Below are 23,234 nucleotides of genomic sequence, written 5' to 3'. Positions count from 1 at the left end.
TTTTTTTTTTTTTAGAAATTCCCCAAATTCCTGTTTTTGTTTTGAGTTGTAAATCTAAGTTTGGTGAGGAGATTATTTTAATTTTTAGCTGATACTGATTTGACATTGTATTTCATCGCCCCATATTGGGGAGAATTAGAGGGATGTTCAATTAATTATTTGTATTTACAGTTTGCATTTTAAAATAAATCTTTTTCTACAAATTCTGATTGTTACTCTATTTAATTTCCTTTCTGTTATTATTTAGCATAATTGTTCTGGGGAAAAACATGTCAGCAGAAATTTCAGGAGTATATCAGAGCATGGCCAGGTTTAAGGGGGGATAGGTGGGCATAGTCACACTAGATTTTCCTTGTGCCCCTAGAAACTTCTGACACCCCCCTCCCGGTCAAATGAAGAGACAACCACTTTCCCACCCGAAAGAAAAAATATATCAAACAACAGCAACAACATGCACCACACATTTTCAATAATTTATTTATAAAAAAATAAACACACTTCAATAAAAATGCATAAGATATATATTTCTATAATTGTCTAAAAAACTGATTGTGCTATTGTCATTGTATTTAACTGGTTTAGCATTGTCGTATTTGACTTGGTATATACAGCAGCTAGTAATAATCTGTACACTGTTGTTCTCCAGTGCTTGCTCAGGCCAGAATACTATTACAAATTTGATGAATAACAGTGAATGCCAGCAGTGCCAATAAGGTGAATTTATTTGACCGTGGTGTAGTGTGTATTTCAGATACAGCCCAAAGGGTGCCAAGCAGTTAAATCAGAACATTTATGACAAGGCACCAAAGGAAAGTGTCACGTCACAATTTTTACTTCCCAGCCAATGCTCAAAAGTTTTTACACCAATTAACCACACATAGGGTGATCATGGATTTCATCTGCCACATTAAAATGAATGGATGAGATATTTTCTCCAATATGGAGCAATATGGAGTGAGGAAAGGCAGTCTGATGGTTTCTCAGTGCTCTATAGTTCTGGATAACTGAGTAAGTCTCTTCTGATTGTCAATCACTTTAAGATTCTGAATATACTGTCTGACATTGATGGCACTGCGGAGGGTCAGAGACTGATCTGAATCTACAAGAGATAAGAGGGAGAAATCAATGAAGCTGTTTTTATTCTGTAGAAATCATGGTGCATAGCAAGGACACTCAGACTGGACAGTACACATACTGAGAGTAGAAAAAAACAACAACATACATGTTGATATTCGTACAGCTTGGGCATCCAAGAACATTCGCTCTGTCAAACCTTTTTGTGGCGATGAAGGTACTGCAAAAGAAGAAAAATGTATCAAAAACATCTCTTATTTGCAGAATGCAGCAAACAAAGAGAAGGAATAGTCAGATTATTTTCTCAAATGTAATGAACAACATGGAAATCGAATGCTTCGCAGCTAAATACTGTGACGTCCTGACATCCAAACCACTAGAGGGAGTATTACCATAAGGTTGACTTCGGCACTCTCGAACTGTCTTCACTGTCCTGGCAATCATGCGCTGCAGAAAGGGTAAAAATGTTTTTACAAAAAAATTCAAATTTTAAATGTTTTTTTTTTTTTCTCTCTCCCTAAAGTAGAGTGTTAATTGAATTATATTAAGTTAAAGAACATTTAACTTAAATGCAATACTCAATCCCAAAAAAATTCACAGGAAGCAAACCAGCATGTAAGCCCACAAACTTACCATTTTCTCAAAGTTGACCAAATTATCAGTGTAGTTTTTGTTTCCCTCATGGATAAATGTCATATCTATAAAAAGAAATCAATAAGTGATAGATTGGGTCAACAACTGAATAGTCAACTTCAATGCCTAAAAGAAATTTTCACCAAGTAATTTTTTTTTCACCTTGCTGTTCAGGAATTCCGTAACCATTAAATAGCTCATGACGTAAATAGTCAAAAATATAAATAATACTAAATTAGCAAACTGTACCTTTAAGTAGTAGAGGCATGAAGGGAATATACGGAGGGCTGAGTTTGGCTACAGTCAGCCTGTAGGCTCTGTGATTACGGGATGGATCCTACAACACATATCAATATGAATGTGTAACACTTAACATTTTCTATAATACATAATGTGAGCCTATCGGATAAGATCCTAATATGATTAAAGACAATTTCATAAATCATATTTGGGGAGCACTGTTAGGTAATCCTTGTAAAACTTGCTTGTAAATCTGAACATTTAACATTTGCTCTTACCATTAATCTTTCATATGCACAGTAGATCCTTTTGGTTTTGTTTGGAAGCCTCTGTTAATCAACATCAAGTAGAAAATGATTTCATTCATTCTGATTTTTCATATTCAAAATAACCAAAACCAAAATAATTATTCACAATTTACAGAATGTTATTGATTTATGAAATTGAATGCATGCATTTTACATTAACTAAATTAAAAGCTAGCAGCAAAGCTTGTTCCCTAAGAACGCACACCAGTGGCGTAACTAGAAGGAGGGCAGGGTGGGCAGCCGCCCTAGGGTCTGGGTTGACAGGGGGCCGGCAACGGTCAACCAAAAGAAACCATAAATATGACCGCAGATCCAAGTTACGCCACTGCCGCACACTACCCTTTATACTTGTACAACAGAAGCTAAAATATAGTGTTTGTGATTACACAGAGCCTTTGCAGAGGCTGACTGCTTACTTGTCCTTACCTCCCATGTTTTATTAAGTCTCTGAACGGCAGTGTTACTGAGCCCGAACATCACAGCGAAAAACGAGTTCAAGTTCTTCTGCTCTTTCAAACTGAAATAGAACAGAAATATATTCAGATCCCCAAATCACAAACCATCCTTCTTGATGCGAACATGACAACTGTGTTGATCTCGCTGTAAATTAATGGTGATATTGTTGATATTAAGGACACTGTTATAAAAAAGACCAGGGACGGATCTAGGATGTGATCTTTAGTGGGACATTTTGATATTTAGGGTGGGCAACAGTTTATGTCATTGTCGGACCGAGGGGGTGCTCCTTGATAATTTTGTTTGGATTGGTCCCCATTTATCGTGTTTCGGCATTGCTGTTAGGTTTGTGCATATTTCTGTCACAATGGATGTGCACTGCACCTCTCTGCATGTGAGTTTGTTTCTCTAAAACGTAGTATGATAGTGTGTGCAAATTCTCTTAAGCAAGAGTGCTGTGAAACACAAAGTGAACAAGGGGTTATGTGAATGACTCTTAGTGGGTCAGATGGATATGCTGATGTTAGCAAGCTTAAGTCATGCAATGGAATGATTCTAAGAGAAACTAGCTGCTGTGTTGGTCAAGCTAGAGTGCAATGCCATTCATTACTATGACAGGTGTAGAATAGCTTTATGGATAGTAGAAATTTTATAGTGTATTTTTTGCAGATGTATTGTAATATTTAACAACTTTTAACAGCCTTGAATCTTGTGGGAGTATCGTATGTTTATTGATTATTGTCCATATAGAGAATACTCACACAATGGCAATCTTGATGAATTTCTTCAGTAGTATGGCTCGCTTGACCAGGTCTTCACACAGACACAGTTCAGTGACCACCCAGTACTGCACCTTGTTGAAGCGACGGACAAAGCGCTCAAGGTTAGCTGTGGTGGCACCTGGGAATTTTTCCCGTCCGAAAACATAGTAGACTAGCTCCACCTGTAGGACAAAAAATAACTTAAGTATGACCTGTGTTACAGTTAAATTAAAATGACAAATCATAAATGTTTTGCTCTTTTAGAGCATATTTAACCCCATAGGTCTTTAGTTGACTTTTATAATTAAATAACATAAATAATTGTTTTTTATTTTCAAAATAAAAATAAAGCTTCACTTTCGTAATTACTATTTTTTTTTGTTAGTAAACAAGACTAAATAATATGATATTAAAATAATAATGATAATAATAATAATAATAATAATAATAATAATAATAATGAAATTGTTTGTAAAAGTATTCTGAACTTTTCTTGTATGAAAGGTGCTAAGTAAATTAAGTTTACTATTATTATATTTTCATTATTACGTCATTATTTTTTACTATTATTATTTATTAATTTATTATTTTAATTATATATTATTTTATAGTGGACAGAACAGATTCAGAAGTGGCTTTTAAAATATTCAGAAAAGCTATATTTTCTTTGAATAAATACTATATAGTCTAGTTTAAGAAGCCTACATCACTACTCTCCAAGATAAGAGCTGCTTTTGTACGCTTACTACTTGTTCAGGTGAACTTTGGAATTATTAGATTGTTCTGAATTTACACATTGACGAACTGCCATTGAAACGCCTCATGAAACATGCATTCATCTGATAAACAACCATTCATGGATTTCCAAACAGGCGACAATGCAGGCATCAGATATTTTTTTCCAGTTTACCCAGAGCAGGTGTGAACAGCGGAAAGAGACAGACAGCTGGCTGTAAGTATTTCACTGACTAATCTGATCTGACATTCTGCAAATGATTCTCAGATAAACTGCACACATCACTGATCGCATCCTGTGACTTATTTGTCCCTGAACATGCAAGACTATTTCTATTTAAATGCTGAGTACCCACTGATACATAGAGTGCTGATAATTTATGAAAATGTCACGCTGCTGTCGTGCTCTAATCAGACAAAAAAACAGTACTATGATCCAGGAGTGATTAGTAACAAATAGCAAATCCTCGGTCTTTACAAATATTTATCTCTTATTTCACTTTTATAATTAGTAATTAGTTATTTTTGTTTCATTCCAGCTAAAAAAAAAAAAAAAAAAAACCTGTCCAAGCTTGTGTTCAGCTGGTCTAGGTGGTTTACTGGTCTAAGCTGGTTTATCTGTTCAACCAGCAGGTCTCCAAGCCCGACAAGCTGATAAGTGCCCAAAACACCTCTAAAACCATCAAAACTTACCAACCTAACCAGTTTGGCCAGGCTTGGTTGTTTTTTTATTAATTATTTTTTTAAGCAGGGATGTTTTTCCTAATTCCTTTTTTACTTGCTACAAATGGCGCCACAGATTGTCTAATGAAACCCAAATTGTGTGATTAGTGTTGGTGTTTTGGTATGGCAGCTACCTCATGCATGGCCGTGAAGAGCTCCCAGTCGTAGCTGGTCAGCTGGCTGGCGATGTCTTTGGAGCCCATCTGCTCCAGAGTGTCCATGGTGTTCTTCTCTGGGCCGAGCTGCTCTTTCAGGGGGGTCTGTCGGGGCAAACCATACACACACCAAAGAAATCAAACTGCAGTATTTAAAATGTCAAAATTTACAATTTTGAATTCTATTCATTCAATCTTACTGATTCCCTCTGAAATACTTTAAATATCACTGCACAATGATAGTATCAGATGAACATACCATGGTACTGAATGATTACCATATTTATGTACTCTGGTATTCCAAGGTTTTTCAAAGAATACCAAGGTATAACCAAGATAACATGTTCGAAAAACATCATATTACTATGGTACCAATACTAGTTTTTGCATCCAGATTTTATTTAGGCATACGCTATTTTAAAAGGACAGAACTAGATTGCACTTATCAGATCAGATCTTAGAGTAAATATGTAGACCACAAATATGTTGCTTAAAGCTAACTTGTATGCCTAGAATCTCTTTGCAACAGTGAGGTCTTGTCCTATAAAACAATAATAATAATGAAAGAGTCTCTCACCAGTTGTTCCACTTGACTGGCAGAACAGAGGAAAAGCCTCTCGTTTACTCTTAAAGAGGCAGACACCGCTGTGGCTTCCAACTTGAGCTGGACCTTGTCTGAGAGTAACAAACCAGAAAAAACTTGGTGCACACGTATGTTTTTTTAAAGGAGTAGGTCACCCAAAAAGAAAAATGCTGTCATAATTGACGTCCATTGCGCATTCATGAGCGCCATGAGAGAAGCACATTCACAGTGGCTTGCGTGTTAGAACTTTCTTGCATGAACAAGCAAGTCACTGTGAACAAGCTTCTCTCAAGATTTTCTCTGAAAAATGACTCAAATTTTAGATTACTTCCCACAAAAACCTAGCGTATGCTTTCAGAAGTCTTGGAATAAGACGCAAAAGCAACATGGACTACTTAAAGGAATATTCCAGGTTCAATACAAGTTAAGCTCAATCAACAGCATTTGTCATAATGTTGATTACCAGAAAAAATTCATTTTGACTCATCCCTCCTTTTCTTTAAAGAAAAGCAAAAATCTGGGTAACAGTAAGGGACTCACAATCAAAATTAATGGGGGCCTCACTGTAACCTCAGTTTTTTGTTTATTTAAAAAAAAAGGAGGAACGAGTCTAAATTTATTTTTGTGGTAATCAACATTATGACAAATGCTGTCGATTGAGCTTAACATGTATTGAACCTGGAACATTTCTTTAATGATACTTTTGGGGTCCTTTTTTAAGCTTTTTTAAGCAAGCCACTATCCACTGCCATTGTTGTGAAGAAAAAAAAAAAAAAACAGGTTGCAATATTCAATAAAACATATCCTTTTGTGTTTCGCAAAAGAAAGAAAATCATGCGGGGTCAGAAAGACATGAGGGTGAGTAAATGATGACATATTTTTTTATTTTTGAGTGAACTATTCCTATATGTATTGCACTTTAGCAGTTCTGACACACAGGCACATCACAACTGAGAAAACAGAAAAACTGTATTGTTAGACAGAAACACTTAATCAAAATCATCTGAATCTCATGGCTTACCTCCTGAGGAATTTATCTTGATAAGCACATAGTTTCTCTCGGGGTCCACTAATGTAGACAAGATGTCCTTCACTGAGGCATCGACTGGCAGCATTACAGTTACAGCCTTATGGTCCGGTTTAAAGATCTCATACAAGACTGCAAACAGACAAGGAGTATACTTAAATGTACCAATGTCATTTGCAATTCCACAAAGTCAAGAGTTAAAACTGAGCTATTTCACAAGAAGTTGTCCTTGTTTTATCTTAATATATTTGTGGGTTGTTACTAAAACTCTTCACAGAAGTAAAAACAAACCTTTGTCTTGAGCTCTGATTGATCGCAATTTCCCCACAGGCTCTTCGTGAGCGGAAAACCAATCAAATTTTTGGTTCAACTGAAACAAACAGATGACCATATTAGATACCAGCACTTAAGATGCTTCAAAAGATAACTTTTCTGGGAATCCTTTTTTTTTTTTTTTTTTGCTGTAGACAGACTGGGGATCAAAAAAATAAATAAAATGATGGGCAGCACTTATGATCTCAGGTACTATGAATTTTCTGTGTGGGTGAAAATAGTCGCAGCCCCTTGTTCTTATTTCAAGAATGTGAGAAATCAGAGACAAGGTTTGGTACAGTCAGGGATCAAGGAAGAATGGTCCACATGGCAATAAAGTGATGTCAATCGATTAAAATATTTAAATGCAACTAATCGCATATTTATTTTTTGTAATTAACTCATTCAGTTCCAAGAATACCAAAAAATCTGTGTAATTACTAGGTTCGGCAATTTGTGTGGATGACGCTCATAATGTAAATTTGCTGCAAATAGCAGCCAAATGAAGATAATTAAAGGTGCACTCAGTAATTCTTTGCTCATTAAAAAAGTTCTACTCCTAAATAAATACATTTTAATTGTAAAACATATGCATAAAATCAAGACAACTCACAAGAGATGGAGACTCCAGTCATATCAGTAACCTTATAAAAGCTGTTTATTCTACATGGAGAAGGTCCCCTCATGGGGGCTGCCATGTTAGGATCACATGACCAGCCAAATACTACTTCCTTAATCTCCTTAAACGCCTTGTTATTGGATTAACTCATGGGTTAAATTAATCAAAGCAAACTGTAAATAGTGAATTTCTACAATGACATTTGTGATGGAAAACTACTGTGTTTGAATGATGCTGCATCCAGGCCCCTAGGTGTCAGTGTAAGTCCAAGATGACACATTAAAAAAAATACTGACTGCACCTTTAAGAGACATTGCTGTGATGGTAGGAAAATTGGAATTTAAGTACAGGTCAGGGGGCATGATTAATCACACTGAATGAACACATTAAGTTGATTCAACTGCAATGCTTCCTAACCTAAACAGGTATGATAAGTTTTGCATTAAAGTTGCACTATATGGAAACAATGTCACATTAATTATCATTCAGTCATTTGTAATCATTTTGATAAGCTTCTGAAATACACTACAAACAATATAACGGTTGACTGGATTTTATATGACCCACTTTTAATGTGCGCTCATTTCAATGCTCATAGCGTGCCATGTACTATACGGCTCCATATCACCAGGATTACTTTTGTTTTGTTCTCTGAATTTGCCAAAGCAACTCTGGGCAGAGAGCTGTTGACTTTTCCACCAGTGGGTTTGATTATTATTCTATGTCATACAGTCCGTTCGAAGGATTTATTGGTCTATTCTTATCCCTGTAATTTTCCCATAGACTGAGAAAACCTCAAGTGCCTCTTACCTTCACCAGAGTGTGGCATCCATTCTCAGTTCTGAAAGGAGAGTGAATAAAGGAGTACAATTGTAGGATTGTGAAAGAGGTGCACTGACATACAGTACATGACAGACAAAATTAGAGGTGTGTGCAATCTTAAAGCAGGTCAAGGGAAGATATGATATGTTTATGGTTATGGCATTAATGGGCTTGCAGCTCAAAGATGCTCTTGAGTGATGCAGATGGCAACAACACTCTGAATGTGTTCGTGTGAGCAGATGTGTGAGGTACAGTATGCGTACATATACATTGGGAAGTGTATTACTTACATTTTGGTCTTTCTCTTGTCCCTCAGCTGTTCTCTGAGCATGCTGGATAGCCTTGAATCAGCCATCACCCCCTCCCTGAATTTCTATCACAAAGATGGAGATTTTGGTCACTCATTTTGTTTACTTTTTGTTCAGTTGAGGAACTTAAATTTGTCATTTAAGAGTACCACCCTTGTCTCACACTATAAAAAAAGAACTTTACATCAAAACATCTGAAGAATTGTAAAAAAAAGAAAAGAAAAAGAAAATTCCACCCGAGAAGTACTATAACTATTAATGATGCACAGATTTTTGGCCAATACCAATAAATGTATGCGTAAGCGTAGTTCTAGAAGGAAGATCTCGGTATTCATTCTATCAGGCATCTCATCAAATCACAATACATCCTCCGCTTTATAAGCCTGTCAGCTGCCTCTCATTGTTCACATACTTCCGTGTTTTCATCCCCCATCCCACCCCATCTCCACCAGTTTAGGTCCTGTCCTGGTCGGGGGTATGCTCCGCTCCCTTGCCGTCATCACCCCCAGCAGGATCTGACGGTTTAAGCAAGCATCGAATAGCTGAACCGTTGGACAGGGCTTACGCCAAATGATATAACTATTCTTTTGTTCACATTTATTCCAACAATCTTTCTGATAGAGCTGATTATTATTTTAATGTTACAGCCAAAAACCAATGTGATTTTTTTAGTGTTCTCATAATAAAGTTCCACATACTGAAGTGAAATAAGGCATTTAAACATTATGTCTTTTTTTAAACCTGGCATAGAGACGGAGTATGATGTGTATTGTCTGACATTGACCTTATCAGACAAATGATATGTGTTTTTGCCCATTCATTTTTTTCCATAGGCATTTCTTTAAAGTCTTCATAAAAGCTTTCTAAGCCATGAACCAAATCAGCCAGCTCTGAGGTGAATCACAAGATTACATGCTTTGATTTTAAGCAAACAAGTATTTGAAAATTGGACAAGATGAAGATACAAGACTGTGCACTTAACATCTTTAATGAGGGAATTAACTACAATCCCATGAAGCATTGCAAATAGCAATCAAATTAAAATGATGGAAATATGTAAAACTAAGTTGCTGATTATAAGTATTTAAACAATATATTTTAATGTTATTGCAAAATATTCAGATTTGGCTGATTTGGTGTGCTTTGTATGCTGTGATTCTCTGATTGGTGGATTTTCCTCCACAGGATCATGGGTAGTGTAGTTCTTCATCAGAAATTCAGCTTTTAAACAAAATGAATAAAACACTTTGAAAAAACGTGGACTGATGGCTTCATCAGAAGCATATACCAATGATTAAGAGCCTCAGAGCTCAGGGTACAGTAGGTCTGTTTTTAAAGGTTCCCCTATGGGAAAAATAAATGGGATTTTAACTTCCAGAACCAGATTGTTGCGCTCTATTGGCTGATACATATGGTCAATATATTGCTCATCCCTAATGACTATTCAGTTTTATACACTGTGATTACACTAACCTCCAGGAATTCTGAGGCCACAGGGTCGTCCCTCAGTAGCAGACCATACAGAGCCACCCAATGACCCACCAGCTTCACAATCTTCTGTTTGGTGTTGAGAGCATACGCTACCTTCTCCAGGTCTGAGCCTTCTGATGGCTCCGCTAGATAAGTGCTACACCAGTTAAGGAATGATGTTGGACCAAACACACTTTGTGCAATTACTGTTGCAATTGATCTTTGTGCTCTCTGACAGGAATTACAGACACTGAATAGCACTATTATCAAACCAAAGAAAACGTTGAGACTAAAATATCAATATGAAGGAGATTATGAGTGGTTTGTTCAGTGTCAGGATATTGATGCTGGAGGGCCACACAGAACTGACTGTAGGGCATGAAGACAGGATGTGTTAGGAGGAAGTCACTCACACTGGGATCTGTAGGAGCACAACAAAGGCTCATAAATGGCATTAAATAGGACATGCTTTCTTCTTTAAGCGGTGTGGAGAACACCAGAACAATCTGAATCATCTGACTAGTGGTTTTAATGGATGTGTAAACACTCATCTAAACAGGCAGGAATGTTTTGGTCACTCCCACAGTTAATTTCTCAGTCTCTGGTACAACTGGTACTTGAATAAATGTGTAATCAGTCATGACAGATTTTTGAAAATGTTGCTTGAAACATATCAGTATTGTTTAAAGCAGGGGTCTTAAAGGCCAGAAAAATACTTTATGCAAGTACAGTGTGCAAGTATACAAGTACGCAGATGTGACACTTGCCTGATGCATTGCAAGCACGAGGTCTGGCTGAACATGCATAATATGCATTCTTGCGTTACTGTGGCGGTAACAAACAGTACTCAAAGGGGCGATAGAGTTACCATCAAAAGTCTGTGCCATTAAACTGGATTTTTACTATTCAGGTAAGTTGCTATAAATACATTGACTTTAACTTATTTGCTTGGCAATATTCTCTTCAAACCACTTCTTAACCATGACATTTGTTGATGTGCAAGAGAAAACTCAACGTAGAAGAGGACAATTCACACTATGTCCACTGTTGCACCCCTTATGGCAATGTTTATAATGCAACGAGTACATGCATTGTGTTATGAATTGCAGTCTGACACATTTTGGATCTACAGTACGCATGTGTGACAGATCACTAGTTCTCTACAATGAAGGAGGTAGCGGGGGTCACGTGAACAGTCCACGTAATTCTTTTTGGTCCAACACATAAGTTTGCTTTTCAGCAAAACATATCAAAGGCACACACGATCACTGCTGCGTGCGTCTCTCTCTCTCTATCTCTTCCATCTGGCAGTTTGGACTGCCCTTTTATTCCCCCTCCAGCTCTCACTGCAACACAAAACAGCTGTTTGAGGTGATTTCCCACAGGTGTCAATCCTTACTGTTCTTCGTCTCCAGACCTCACTCTCCACAGACGTCGCACGGCCACGGCCACATCACTACAGCATGAAATTGAGCTTGTGTAGCTAGAAGCGTCTGCATTCACGTACTTGCATAGAGTACGTTTCGGCCTAACAGGGGGCCATTTATTGATTTTTCTATTTATTGATTTATTGAACTTTTTTTGTGTAAAATTAAACTATGCATTAAAAATTACAATATTAAGTTTACTTAAGCCTAAACTACAGTTAAGAAGATAAAGTTCAGTTTAACATTTAATTTTACCTCCTAATTTCAAATGTATCATGTCAAAATATATCAAAGAAACTGTAAAATATAAAGTACTGTAAATTATAATGAAATGCAAGCACTATAAAGAAAGTACATTAATATGGTACTATACACATGTTTTTATACTGTAGGCCTGGCTTAAAATGCACACTCCATTTGTTAAGGAAGTAATCTCCATTTGCCAAGGGGTCCATAGCCTGAAAAAGGTTGATGGCCCCTACTTTAGAATCACAAAATGACAATATCAAAAGACACAATACCATACCTACAAAATCAGTGCCATTGGTTTCCAATTTAATTGTCTCCAGCATGTGTTCTAGTATCTTCTCTGGTGTTCCTGACATTACTGTATACCTGAGATAGATAGAGACAGAAGGGGTGAATAATCTGGGTGTGGGTAGGAGGTGGGTAATTCATACTGATAATTAGATGTCCACCATGGTTTCAAAATTGGGTTAACACACTTGAAATCAAGTAATAGTGATGACTAATGCTCGAGCTTTCTTTTCATTGTAAAGTAACACTGCTGTAGCTGAGGTAAAGTCCTTCATATACAACCGAACTGGCACTCTCATTGCGGACATTGTTTCCACATACTTTTAAATGTGACTGATTTTACATGCATGATTTACAGTTAAAAGCTGCATTTGAGTTTGCTAAAGTGAGCCTAATGCTGTGAGAAAGAGATACTCTCCTAAAATAAGTAAACACAATTCAAATGAGTAAGTTTTCAGTATTTTGTGTGATGTTAATGTGTGTAACTTTTTCAGTGCTTAAATGCTTTCTCCTGTCCCAGGTTAATATGCAGTCAAAACTATACATAAGCTGTTTGTAGGTTGATTTCCCTGAAAAGTGTAAACACTGCAGCTCTGTGGAACTTTTTAAACATTGCTCTTTTTGTTTGAGCATCTCAAGTGTCATTCCAACATTGGCTCAACCAATAGTGTGAGTATAGGGTGTTGCTATCTGTTTGTTTTACCAGTAGCAGACAGGGGCACTGTATGAAAATGATAATAATTTTTTGGCACAAAAATGACATACTTCAGCTTTAATTAAAAGGGGTTCAAATTACTGAAATGTGCAATTAACATAGAAACTAAATTAATTAGTTCTGAAATGAATTATTTACTTGTTGCTGCTTGCTGATCCTCCCTGATAGCTGGACTCCTGTGCTGAACTCTTCTCAAGAACCAGAACGACTTTACCATGTTCCTCCAAACGGACGGTGTTGGCCTCCACATCCTGCAATAAAACATGTACCATTACACCTGATGCACACACATATACTTACATCCATGCATATTCCTGGAACAACAAACATGTTGGAGCTGCACAAAATTCCTATCATCCAATCAGATTTTAGGGTTAGGTTTAGGCTTAGGGCTGGGATTGAGGTTTAGCCAACTGCATTCTTATCAGCCAATTATTTCCCTGTAATTTTAGGGGTTGTAAATGGAATAGGATTAGGAATAGGCTTTGTACTGTAATTGATTGACAGGAATGTGCTTCAGGTTTATTCTGGTTAGTGCTGGTTTGGTGCTGGTCTTTTCAACAAGGAACCCATCCAGACATATGTATGCAACACATACCTTAAGGATATGTATGAAGTCCTGCTTGTCCACCCGCAGGAAATGGCAGTTGTCCTCTCTTAGGATGATTGTGGCCGCTCGAGGGGCGTCATTCACTAGGGCCAGCTGCCCAAAGTCATCTCCTTCATGAAGCGTGGTCACCAAGCCCTGTATTATACACACATACACAAGCACAGACAATAAGATCATCTTTTCTTAAGAGGAAGAAATATATTATGAATCATCTTGAAACAATGTAAGCATCTATATTTAAACTTTTAAAGGTCACCAAGATAAAGATGATGGCTCTACCTTGCCGTGTGTGATGACATTAACAGAACCCCTCCAGATGATATACCATGAAGTCCCTTTGTCCCCTTGACTGAACACTGATATGAAAAACATAAACACAAACACATTACACTGTTTTCTTACAGTAAACACAAACATGAACCAATAATAATCACCTTAAAGGTGATAATATTTCAGTCTGTGCAGAGACATAGAGGGATATAAGTAAACCTTTTGCATACGTTTGTTTACATTAAAATTAAACACATCACCTTTAAAACCTTTTATAACTGAAAATAGACATGTAGAGATCATTGCATCCATTTAAAAGTAATTTAATGTGGTAGTTCACTCAAACATTACAACTGTTAGAATTTACTCACCCTCATATTGTTTCAAAGCTTGTATGACTTTCTTTCTTTCACAGAACACAAAAGGAAATGTTAGGCAGAATGTTAGCCTCACTCACCATTTACTTTCATTGCATCTATTTTCTATACAATGAAAGTGAATGGTGACTGAAGCTGTCATTCTGCCTTTGACGTTCCATGAAAGAAAGTCAGCCTGGTTTTGAAACAATATGAGGGTGTGTAAAGGATAACAGAACTGTCATTTTTTGGCTGAACCATACCTTTAATCTTGGTATAATCTTGTTAAAGCACATATTGTGAAGTAGAATCATACTGCAATATTAACACACATGGACAAATAATAATCTAAAAAAAATAATCTTATAAGAGGAGCATAAGAATTGACTTTCTCTAAGGCTATCTAACCATTTTATTGGTTCATACAGAATTTATGAATATATGAGCTTATGATTTTAAGTGTGATTAACATCCTCCATGAGATAACCATCAGTGTCTGTGCTGCCTACTCTTCCTATTCAGTATGCAAGAATGACTGCGGCAGTGACGCTATATATGCCATAATTGCTTTTAGTTTTTCTTTTGTATGTCATTCATCTACTTTAGCATGTAATAAGGGAATAACACAATAAAATGATTAACTCATTCACATTGTTAACAGTGCTGTCTGGTATGAAGTCTAAACAGGAACATCACAGCTCTTTTTTACTCTGCCTAAGCGCTTTTTCAATGTTAGCACAGTTTTTTATTCCCGCCCACCACTAACAAAATGTCATCATTGCTTTCACACTCACAGACTGTTCCCGCCTTGGCATGGCTTTCAAAAACCAGCACTGTAGCCAATTCCTTCCGAACCTGCGGGAAAGAGTGAAAGATGACAGACATGATGGATGAATTAAGATTTGTGGTGCAAACAAATACGAAGGGTTTCAGCGAGTGTTAACTCACAGATGTAGACAAGTGGGCCACAGCCTTGACATGCAGAAGCTCTTCGTAAATAACTTCAAGATCCTCTGAAGTCCGCTGGTTTGGACTAATGCACAGAAACACACATTTTTACAAGGTTTATGCAGACTATTAAATGGCAAAACTATTTATTAAAGACCCATGAAATGAAAACTGGAGTATTTTAGCTTAAAGCCCATGTCTGTTAGGTAATGTCCATCCATCCATCCATCCATCCATCCATCATCTATCTATCTGTCTCTCCGTCTGTCCGTCCATCCATCCATCCATCCATCCATCCATCATCTATCTATCTGTTTCTCCGTCTGTCCGTCCATCCATCCATCCATCCATCCATCCATCCATCATCTATCTATCTGTCTCTCTGTCTGTCCATCCATCCATCCATCCATCATCTATCTATCTGTCTCTCTGTCTGTCCATCCATCCTTTCATCCATCCATCCATCCATCCATCCATCCATCCATCATCTATCTATCTGTCTCTCCGTCTGTCCGTCCATCCATCCATCCATCCATCCATCATCTATCTATCTGTCTCTCCGTCTGTCCGTCCATCCATCCATCCATCCATCTATCTATCTGTCTCTCCATCTGTCCATCCATCCATCCATCCATCCATCATCTATCTATCTGTCTCTCCGTCTGTCCATCCATCCTTTCATCCATCCATCCATCCATCATCTATCTATCTGTCTCTCCGTCTGTCCGTCCATCCATCCATCCATCCATCCATCCATCCATCATCTATCTATCTGTCTCTCCGTCTGTCCATCCATCCATCCATCCATCATCTATCTATCTGTCTCTCCATCTGTCCATCCATCCTTACATCCATCCATCCATCCATCCATCCATCCATCATCTATCTATCTGTCTCTCCGTCTGTCCATCCATCCTTACATCCATCCATCTATCCATCCATCCATCCATCATCTATCTATCTGTCTCTCTGTCTGTCCGTCCATCCATCCATCCATCCATCATCTATCTATCTGTCTCTCCATCTGTCTGTTCATCCATCCATCTATCCATCCATTCATGTACATAAATATTTTGTTTCAGACATGTTTGCCATCATCTCTTGTGTCTTACCATTTTCGCAGTATCATAGTCAGAAAAGCATCTGGGCCCATCTGGATAAGCAGCGATAAACTCTCTTGGAGCTCATCTTCTTTGGAGTCTTTCTCATTGGTTGTGTGATTAAGGTCAAATTCTGCCTCCATAAAGCGGTAAAACTGTGTGTCTTTGTCATGGAAGTTTAACTCCTGTTTCACTGCACAATTTAACAAAGACATATTGCTTGTCAGATAATATATAAACATTCAGATTTGTAACACTAATTAAAAAGAACCATGGTACTACCATGTTATTTTTTTTCTCACATGGTACGATGGTAATACTGTTTTTATGGACGTGTACCATGGCAATACCATGTTATTTTGGACTAGTACCATGGTAATCTTTGAAATACATTGGAATACTATGTAAATACTATAGTCCACGAATATTGGATTACCTTCTGATACAATCACTGTACTATAGTACTACCACAACAATTTTTTGTATGGGAAAGCATGCCAAAAATTTTGAAATCTTCTATAGATATTGTATCTAAAGACATTGTTGTTTATCTTTACCGTGACCCAGAATGCCCTCATCCACCAAAACCTGCCACATCCCGACTGCCTGACTCCGGGACTGAAAACAGTCATTCAGTTTCATCAGCCAATCAACAAGCTCCTTTCCACTGCAGCACTGCCTGTGGTACAAACCAAAAAAAAAAAAAAAAAAAAAAAAACTTTGTTATCAAAGAACAGTAAACAGATTTTAAAATGTTACACATTTATCTATTTGTCTTGGTTGGTGAATATTGTAACTTATTTATCCCAAAGTGACAAAGTGATTAGATGCAGTGAAAGATGCACCTATAGGTCTTAAGATGGTGTTTTCTGTCCCTTATCAGGCCTGGGTTATGCTCCATCAGCGTGCTGTACACCACCCTGGCGGCTTTCAGGATTCGATCAGACAAAAACTGAGAGAGCAAGAGAAAAAAGAGAGAAATGATAACTTTAAGACTAATAATGATAATTTATTAATAATAGGTAATATTAATGTTTCTATACAGTATTTAAACCACAAAGGTGAATGCCTTTGAGTACAAAGACAACATGAAACCAAAATTGACAATACTGTAATTACTTTCTTCAAGGGATAGTTCACCCAAAAAATTTAACTTCTCTCATCAATTACTCACCCTCATGCCATCCCAGACGTGTATGAATTTTTTTCTTCTAAAAACAAACAAAGATTTGACCAGAACTCAGAAGGTCCAAAAAGGATATAAAGGCAGCATAAAAGTAACCCAACAACTCTAGTGGTTAAATCAAAGTCTTTTGACACAAGTTGATAGGTGAGGGTGAGGTCCTTTTTTACTTTAAATCACCACCTTTGACAAGCTCCAACCAGTAGGTGGCTGAGAGTCCCTTCCACACCAGAATGTGGTGTAGATTTACAGTAAAAAAAATCTGTTTCTCGCCGACACCTATCATATCAGTTCTGAAGACATGGATTAAACCACTGGAGTTTTATGGATTACTTTTATGCTGCCTTTATGTCCTTTTTGGACCTTCAAAGTTCTGGCCACTATTCACTTGAATTGTATGGACCTACAGAGCTAAAATATTCTTCTAAAAATTGTTGTGTTCAGCAGAAAAAAAGAAAGTCATCCACATCTGGGATGGCATGAGGGTGAGTAAATGATGACAGAATTTTCATTTTTGGGTTACTATCCCTTTAATTCACTGATATCCTTGGTCTCATTGTGCATGATTCATCAGTATATTTCACTGTAAAGAAAAAAAAATTGTTTTAAAGATGTGATAACTATCACTGTTAATTACCTTTCTGCTGACACCCAAGGCCTCATGGGTGGGGAAAATAATGTTAACCCATAATATCAATCCAATCATATCCCCATGAGAGTCCCACCAACATTATTTCCTACTGAATATTCTGTTTCAATTAGAAATATACCACATTATAGAAGTTTAAGTCAACCCAAATTACATACTTTTGTAATCTAACGTGTTTCTGAACGTATTTCTGATATTTTCTATTCCAGATGTTCAACCGGATGAAAATATGCGGTAGGATATTTTAGTGATTGTTTTAGGGGTTTTATCCATCTGGAACTGACTAGGTCATGAAACATATTATATGACAGGTGATTGAAAGGGAGGGGTTGAAAAAAAGGCTTGGTGACATAAAAGTGGAGGTGGAACAATTTAAAAACAGGAACGTGTGGTAATCGGCTCAATTATGAGTTCATGTTGACTTTAACTGCGCTGTGAAAGGTGTTACTTGTTGTCTTTAAATGAAATGGACCTTTGGTCATTATTTCCAAATAATGAAACAAAAACAAAAAATCACCATGATCTCCCCGCAAATTCAGGTGCAAAGACCAAAAAACTTTCACAAGAAAGCAAAAAGAGTCTGAAAATGAATTTATTTTCTAAAAGTCCTTGGTAACACTAAACAGTTAGGTTGGATTTGTTAACATTAGTTAACTACATTAGTTAACATGAACTAACTATGAACAATACTTTTTCAACACTTATTAATCTTGTTTAATGTTAATTTATATATATATATGAGATATGAGAACGTGCCACAACCCCCCAGTGCTACACTCTCCAACACCTCCTCCGCTAAGGATCGCTATCATTCACACTCCTCCCCCAAATGAAAGCTGTTTCGCTGCTCTTCTGTTTTCTTTCTATCAACACCCTCTCTTTTCATACCCTCCTGCTTTATCCATCCCTCTCTTTCTAGACTTCTGTTTTCATTCCTTGCCTCCTCCTTTCCAACCCTTCATTCTGTTAGACCCCCTGCAGATGGTGCGTCCCGCTCCTTCTCCCAAACAGACTGAGAAAACTGGAGTGTAAAAAGTCGAACTCATTGATTGAGGCTACAGTTTATAGAGCTACTGAAGCATGCCATCGATGTTGCAATGCAGCCTTAGTTTTTGTCTGTATTCCTGCCAAGACCAACTCATACAGATCACATGGTGATAAAAACTGGTTTAGTGCAACAACACTGTAAAAAACAAACGTCTGTTAAAGTGAAGACACTCATACTGTAAGAGGATGAACTACTGTGAATGTGAAGCACTGCACAGAAAACAATGTCAGCAGAAAAGAAATGTTCTAGAACATCACAGAGCATCTAATTTTTTTAATCTTAGGCCACACATACTTTTTCATTTGTAAACGCATTCATTTTCTCGTAAATTCTCTCATCTACACTAGAACGGCGTTTTCCTCCACAGAAACTGAAAACTTTTTTCAAATGAAAATGGAGTTCAAGTTTCAAAAGTAACAATTTTCAGTGGAGGAAAATGCCATTTCAGTGTGGATGAAAAGCTTAAATATAGCAAATTTGTGTTTTCATACAAAACCGTGGCATTAGCCATGTGATGGGCATAAATATATGAAAATGTATTTAAAATAAAAATACAAAATACCTCAGTTTAAATGTATAAAAATAAAATATCAAATACTGGGTGGAAAAAAATGGATCAAAATAAAATACAGTATTTTTATATCAAAAATACTCAAAATACATGTAACATTGGCCATTAAGTGAAGTATCACTATTGGGCTGGAATCTACACTGGTGGCCAAAAGTTTGGAATAATGTACAGATTTGCTCTAATGGAAAGAAATTGGTACTTTTATTCACCAAAGTGGCATTCATCTGATCACAATGTATAGTCAGGACATTAATAACGTGAAAAATTACTATTACAATTTGAAATAAATGTTCAGAACTTCTTAAACTACTTCAAAGATTTCTCATAAATAAATCCTCCATGTGCAGCAATGACAGCTTTGCAGATCTTTGGCATTCTAGCTGTCAGTTTGTCCTGATACTCAGGTGACATTTCACCCCACGCTTCCTGTAGCACTTGCCATAGATGTGGCTGTCTTATCGGGCACTTCTCACACACCTTACAGTCTAGCTGATCCCACAAAAGTTCAATGGGTTTAAGATCCATAACACTCTTTTCCAATTATCTGTTGTCCAATGTCTGTGTTTCTTTGCCCACTCTAACCTTTTCTTTTTGTTTTTCTGTTTCAAAAGTGGCTTTTTCTTTGCAATTCTTCCCATAAGATGCACCCCTGAGTCTTCTCTTTACTGTTGTACATGAAACTGGTGTTGAGCGGGTAGAATTCTATGAAGCTGTCAGCTGAGGACATGTGAGGTGTCTATTTCTCAAACTAGACACTCTGATGTACTTATCCTCTTGTTTAGTTGTACATCTTGTCCTTCCACATCTCTTTCTGTCCTTGTTAGAGCCAGTAGTCCTTTTGTCTTTTAAGACTGTAGTGTACACCTTTGTGTGAAATCTTCAGTCTTTTGGCAATTTCAAGCATTGTATTGCCTTCATTCCTCAAAACAATGATTGACTGATGAGTTTCTAGAGAAAGCTGTTTCTTTTTTGCCATTTTTTTTTTTTTACCTAATATTGACCTTAAGACATGCCAGTCTATTGCATACTGTGGCAACACAAAAACAAACACAAAGACAACGTTAAGCTTCATTTAACAAACCAAATAGCTTTCAACTGTGTTTGATATAATGGCATGTGATTTTCTAGTACCAAATTAGCAATTTAGATGGAGGAAGATTGTCAAGGATGCTTGAGCGAGGAAGCATAGGAGCATCCTATGTGGAAGACTTTTTTGGTCGAAGCACCTGACGCATGCGTAAATTCTCCTCCCCCTTCACATCTCACACAACAGTTTTAATTCATGTTTCACCTTTGCAGTCTACTTTATCTGTGCATCATGAATTATTAGGATTTGTTATGAAAATATATGTCAAGTTTCAACAACATAATGTCAAGCACTCCAATGTAATGCAGCTGCGCAGAGACGGTGCTCTGAAGTGACGCGTGAGTGAGCAGGACGTTTCATTTTACCAATCCGTCTTGCTTTGATTCCTCCATCCTTATTTCCTTTCCTTCCATCCTTTCCACTTTTCCTTTGAGGGTGGATCAAGGAAATGAGAAGAGGAAGCAAGGACACACAATTTCAGAAATGAGAAGCACCCAGGGTTTCAGCAGCCTAATTATGATGTTGAATGGTGCAAAGTATTTTATGTATTTTGAAAATTCACAAATACCAAACTTCAATGTATTTAGACACAAATTACATTTTATTTTTTCAAAGACTTTAAAATACAAAGTACAAAATAGTTTTCAATTTCAGTTTCAATTACCTATTTCAAACACATGTATCTTAAATACTTGCCCATCCCTGGTATTGGCCTGCATCCCAATTAAGCATACTTTGTTACAGAATATACTGTATATAATAGCAATAATAATGCTATTATGCTATATAAAGCTATTTAAAAAATATGTGTATTCAGCAAACAGTAGTATGCTGCATTGTTTACCATGACTAATTCAGCAAGTGGGGTCCAGATGAAAAAAGTTTTCATCTCTGAACTTAAGTAAAAATGACTTGGCAGTCTTATGAAATGAGTCAAGAAAGAGACTTTCAGTTGTTTTAACTCACTCGAAATGGAAGGTTAAGCAGTGCAGTGTGCACTGTTGTATACTGCAAATTTTAGGAATTTCCATGCATATGGAAAATCAGCATAATGTGTACAGTATACATACTATATACTGGAAAAGTAGTAGAAAGTTGAGTACCATATTGTTTGAGTATGCCAATATTGGGACATATCATCAAGTCATACAACTGTGTCTTGATACCTAAGACCCTCTGCAATATTAGTCCAAAAACCAGAGAAAATAGTATACTATCCAGGCACCTTAAGAATAGTACTTTCAAAATGCCACGATCTGGGACATACTAAATCTAAACTTGCATACTACTTAGGATGGATAGTACATATTCTGGGACACAGGGTTGGGGGCCATTTAAACCTAACGTGTTTTTAGGTTGCGCTGTTTTTCCATTGTTTTTCTAAGTAAACATGCACTTGCCGGATGTCTGTGAATGTTGCGCTCAGGTTTCTAATTTTTTTTAGCCGCCATGTCAGGTTAAAAAGAACATCACCTTTTAAAGGTGTGTCTAGAGAAACCTGCGTTCTATTATATTTGTTGCACTGTGTCAGCATTTTTAGCAGGAGAACACGTTTGGTCTGAAAAGGCCCCTTAAACTCAACTTAGGCTAGTACAAGTATGAGGTTTCAAACCTGAATTTCTCTAAATTCTCACTCTATTTTTTGTGGTTGTCTCTTTAGGCCGGTGATGTGTGCCCCTTCTTGGAGGCCCTTGGTCTGGTCTGATCGGTCAATCATGGTGATGTAATTGGCTTTTGACCCATCCAAAGGGAGACAGTTCTCATGCTAAAGCACCCCAAACGGGCCCACTTTCTAAAACACTGCACAAGGCCAGCACTGTAAACAACACATGCTTATTCCTGACGAGTTAAAACTATCCAGGGTTGATATTTTTTTTTTTTTTTTGACACACCTCGTGAGTTGGGAAATATTATTATCAAATATCAAATATCAAATGGCAGATTATTAGTTCTTATTAAACTTGCTTCTGATTGGTCAATAGCGCCATCTATTGGTCTAATATCTCTGAGTAACAACCGCACTTCCACTTCCTGATCGGGGATGCTTCGTTTAGGGGTTCTGATCACCCTGTCAAGGTTTATTTTTTTACAGCTGGCTGACTGTACATTATCCCTTACACGTACACTTAATTTTCTGCTGTTCCTCACACAATGCTATCTTATGAAATCACTTGTAAGGCGATACATTTTAAAATGTACTTTACATAATCAGCTACATTTAGAAGTGTGTTTGGCTGTGATCAAATTGTGCAGTAGCTGATAGAGTGTTGCATTAGCAATACAAAGGGCATAAAGCACCACAAAAATCACATGGTTGCTTCAGCAATTGCATTTTTTCCCTGCCACATTTGCTTTTTATGACACTACCGGTTAGGTTTAGGTTTAAGGTTAGGGTAGGGAGGTAGGTACGTTTTGTTGATTTAAAACTCTGTAGAGCATTATCCTTAAAAACCTCATCTATTTTTAGGACAAAATTTACCTCGCCTCTAATTTTCACATCTTGCATT

The 23,234-nt window shown here is 37.0% G+C and overlaps 1 protein-coding gene across 4 annotated transcripts in view; it reads right to left on the bottom strand.

Moving 5' to 3' along the window:
- Nucleotides 1-452: 452 nt before the first annotated feature.
- LOC127418663 (rap guanine nucleotide exchange factor 3-like) overlaps nucleotides 453-23,234 on the bottom strand; it is a 49,508-nt gene continuing 26,726 nt past the window's right edge. For all 4 annotated transcript variants that reach the window (XM_051659340.1, XM_051659342.1, XM_051659341.1 and 1 more), the window contains 25 exons: nucleotides 17,035-17,141; nucleotides 16,747-16,868; nucleotides 16,202-16,382; nucleotides 15,090-15,174; nucleotides 14,936-14,996; nucleotides 13,795-13,871; nucleotides 13,504-13,650; nucleotides 13,044-13,156; nucleotides 12,180-12,268; nucleotides 10,569-10,647; nucleotides 10,230-10,380; nucleotides 8,739-8,821; nucleotides 8,437-8,467; nucleotides 6,987-7,065; nucleotides 6,690-6,827; nucleotides 5,663-5,760; nucleotides 5,065-5,190; nucleotides 3,473-3,654; nucleotides 2,682-2,772; nucleotides 2,226-2,276; nucleotides 1,957-2,044; nucleotides 1,708-1,772; nucleotides 1,467-1,521; nucleotides 1,223-1,294; nucleotides 453-1,099 (listed from right to left, as the gene is read on the bottom strand). In XM_051659340.1, the coding sequence (XP_051515300.1) occupies nucleotides 981-1,099; nucleotides 1,223-1,294; nucleotides 1,467-1,521; nucleotides 1,708-1,772; nucleotides 1,957-2,044; nucleotides 2,226-2,276; nucleotides 2,682-2,772; nucleotides 3,473-3,654; nucleotides 5,065-5,190; nucleotides 5,663-5,760; nucleotides 6,690-6,827; nucleotides 6,987-7,065; nucleotides 8,437-8,467; nucleotides 8,739-8,821; nucleotides 10,230-10,380; nucleotides 10,569-10,647; nucleotides 12,180-12,268; nucleotides 13,044-13,156; nucleotides 13,504-13,650; nucleotides 13,795-13,871; nucleotides 14,936-14,996; nucleotides 15,090-15,174; nucleotides 16,202-16,382; nucleotides 16,747-16,868; nucleotides 17,035-17,141 (2,490 nt within the window). In that variant the 3' untranslated portion in view covers nucleotides 453-980. The remainder of the gene's footprint in view (nucleotides 1,100-1,222; nucleotides 1,295-1,466; nucleotides 1,522-1,707; nucleotides 1,773-1,956; nucleotides 2,045-2,225; nucleotides 2,277-2,681; nucleotides 2,773-3,472; nucleotides 3,655-5,064; nucleotides 5,191-5,662; nucleotides 5,761-6,689; nucleotides 6,828-6,986; nucleotides 7,066-8,436; nucleotides 8,468-8,738; nucleotides 8,822-10,229; nucleotides 10,381-10,568; nucleotides 10,648-12,179; nucleotides 12,269-13,043; nucleotides 13,157-13,503; nucleotides 13,651-13,794; nucleotides 13,872-14,935; nucleotides 14,997-15,089; nucleotides 15,175-16,201; nucleotides 16,383-16,746; nucleotides 16,869-17,034; nucleotides 17,142-23,234) is intronic.

This window comes from Myxocyprinus asiaticus, chromosome 28 (assembly GCF_019703515.2).
Source record: "Myxocyprinus asiaticus isolate MX2 ecotype Aquarium Trade chromosome 28, UBuf_Myxa_2, whole genome shotgun sequence".
NCBI lineage: Eukaryota > Metazoa > Chordata > Actinopteri > Cypriniformes > Catostomidae > Myxocyprinus > Myxocyprinus asiaticus.
The sequence above is the reverse complement of the archived record's forward strand: the minus strand, read 5'-3'. Positions and strand labels throughout refer to the sequence as shown.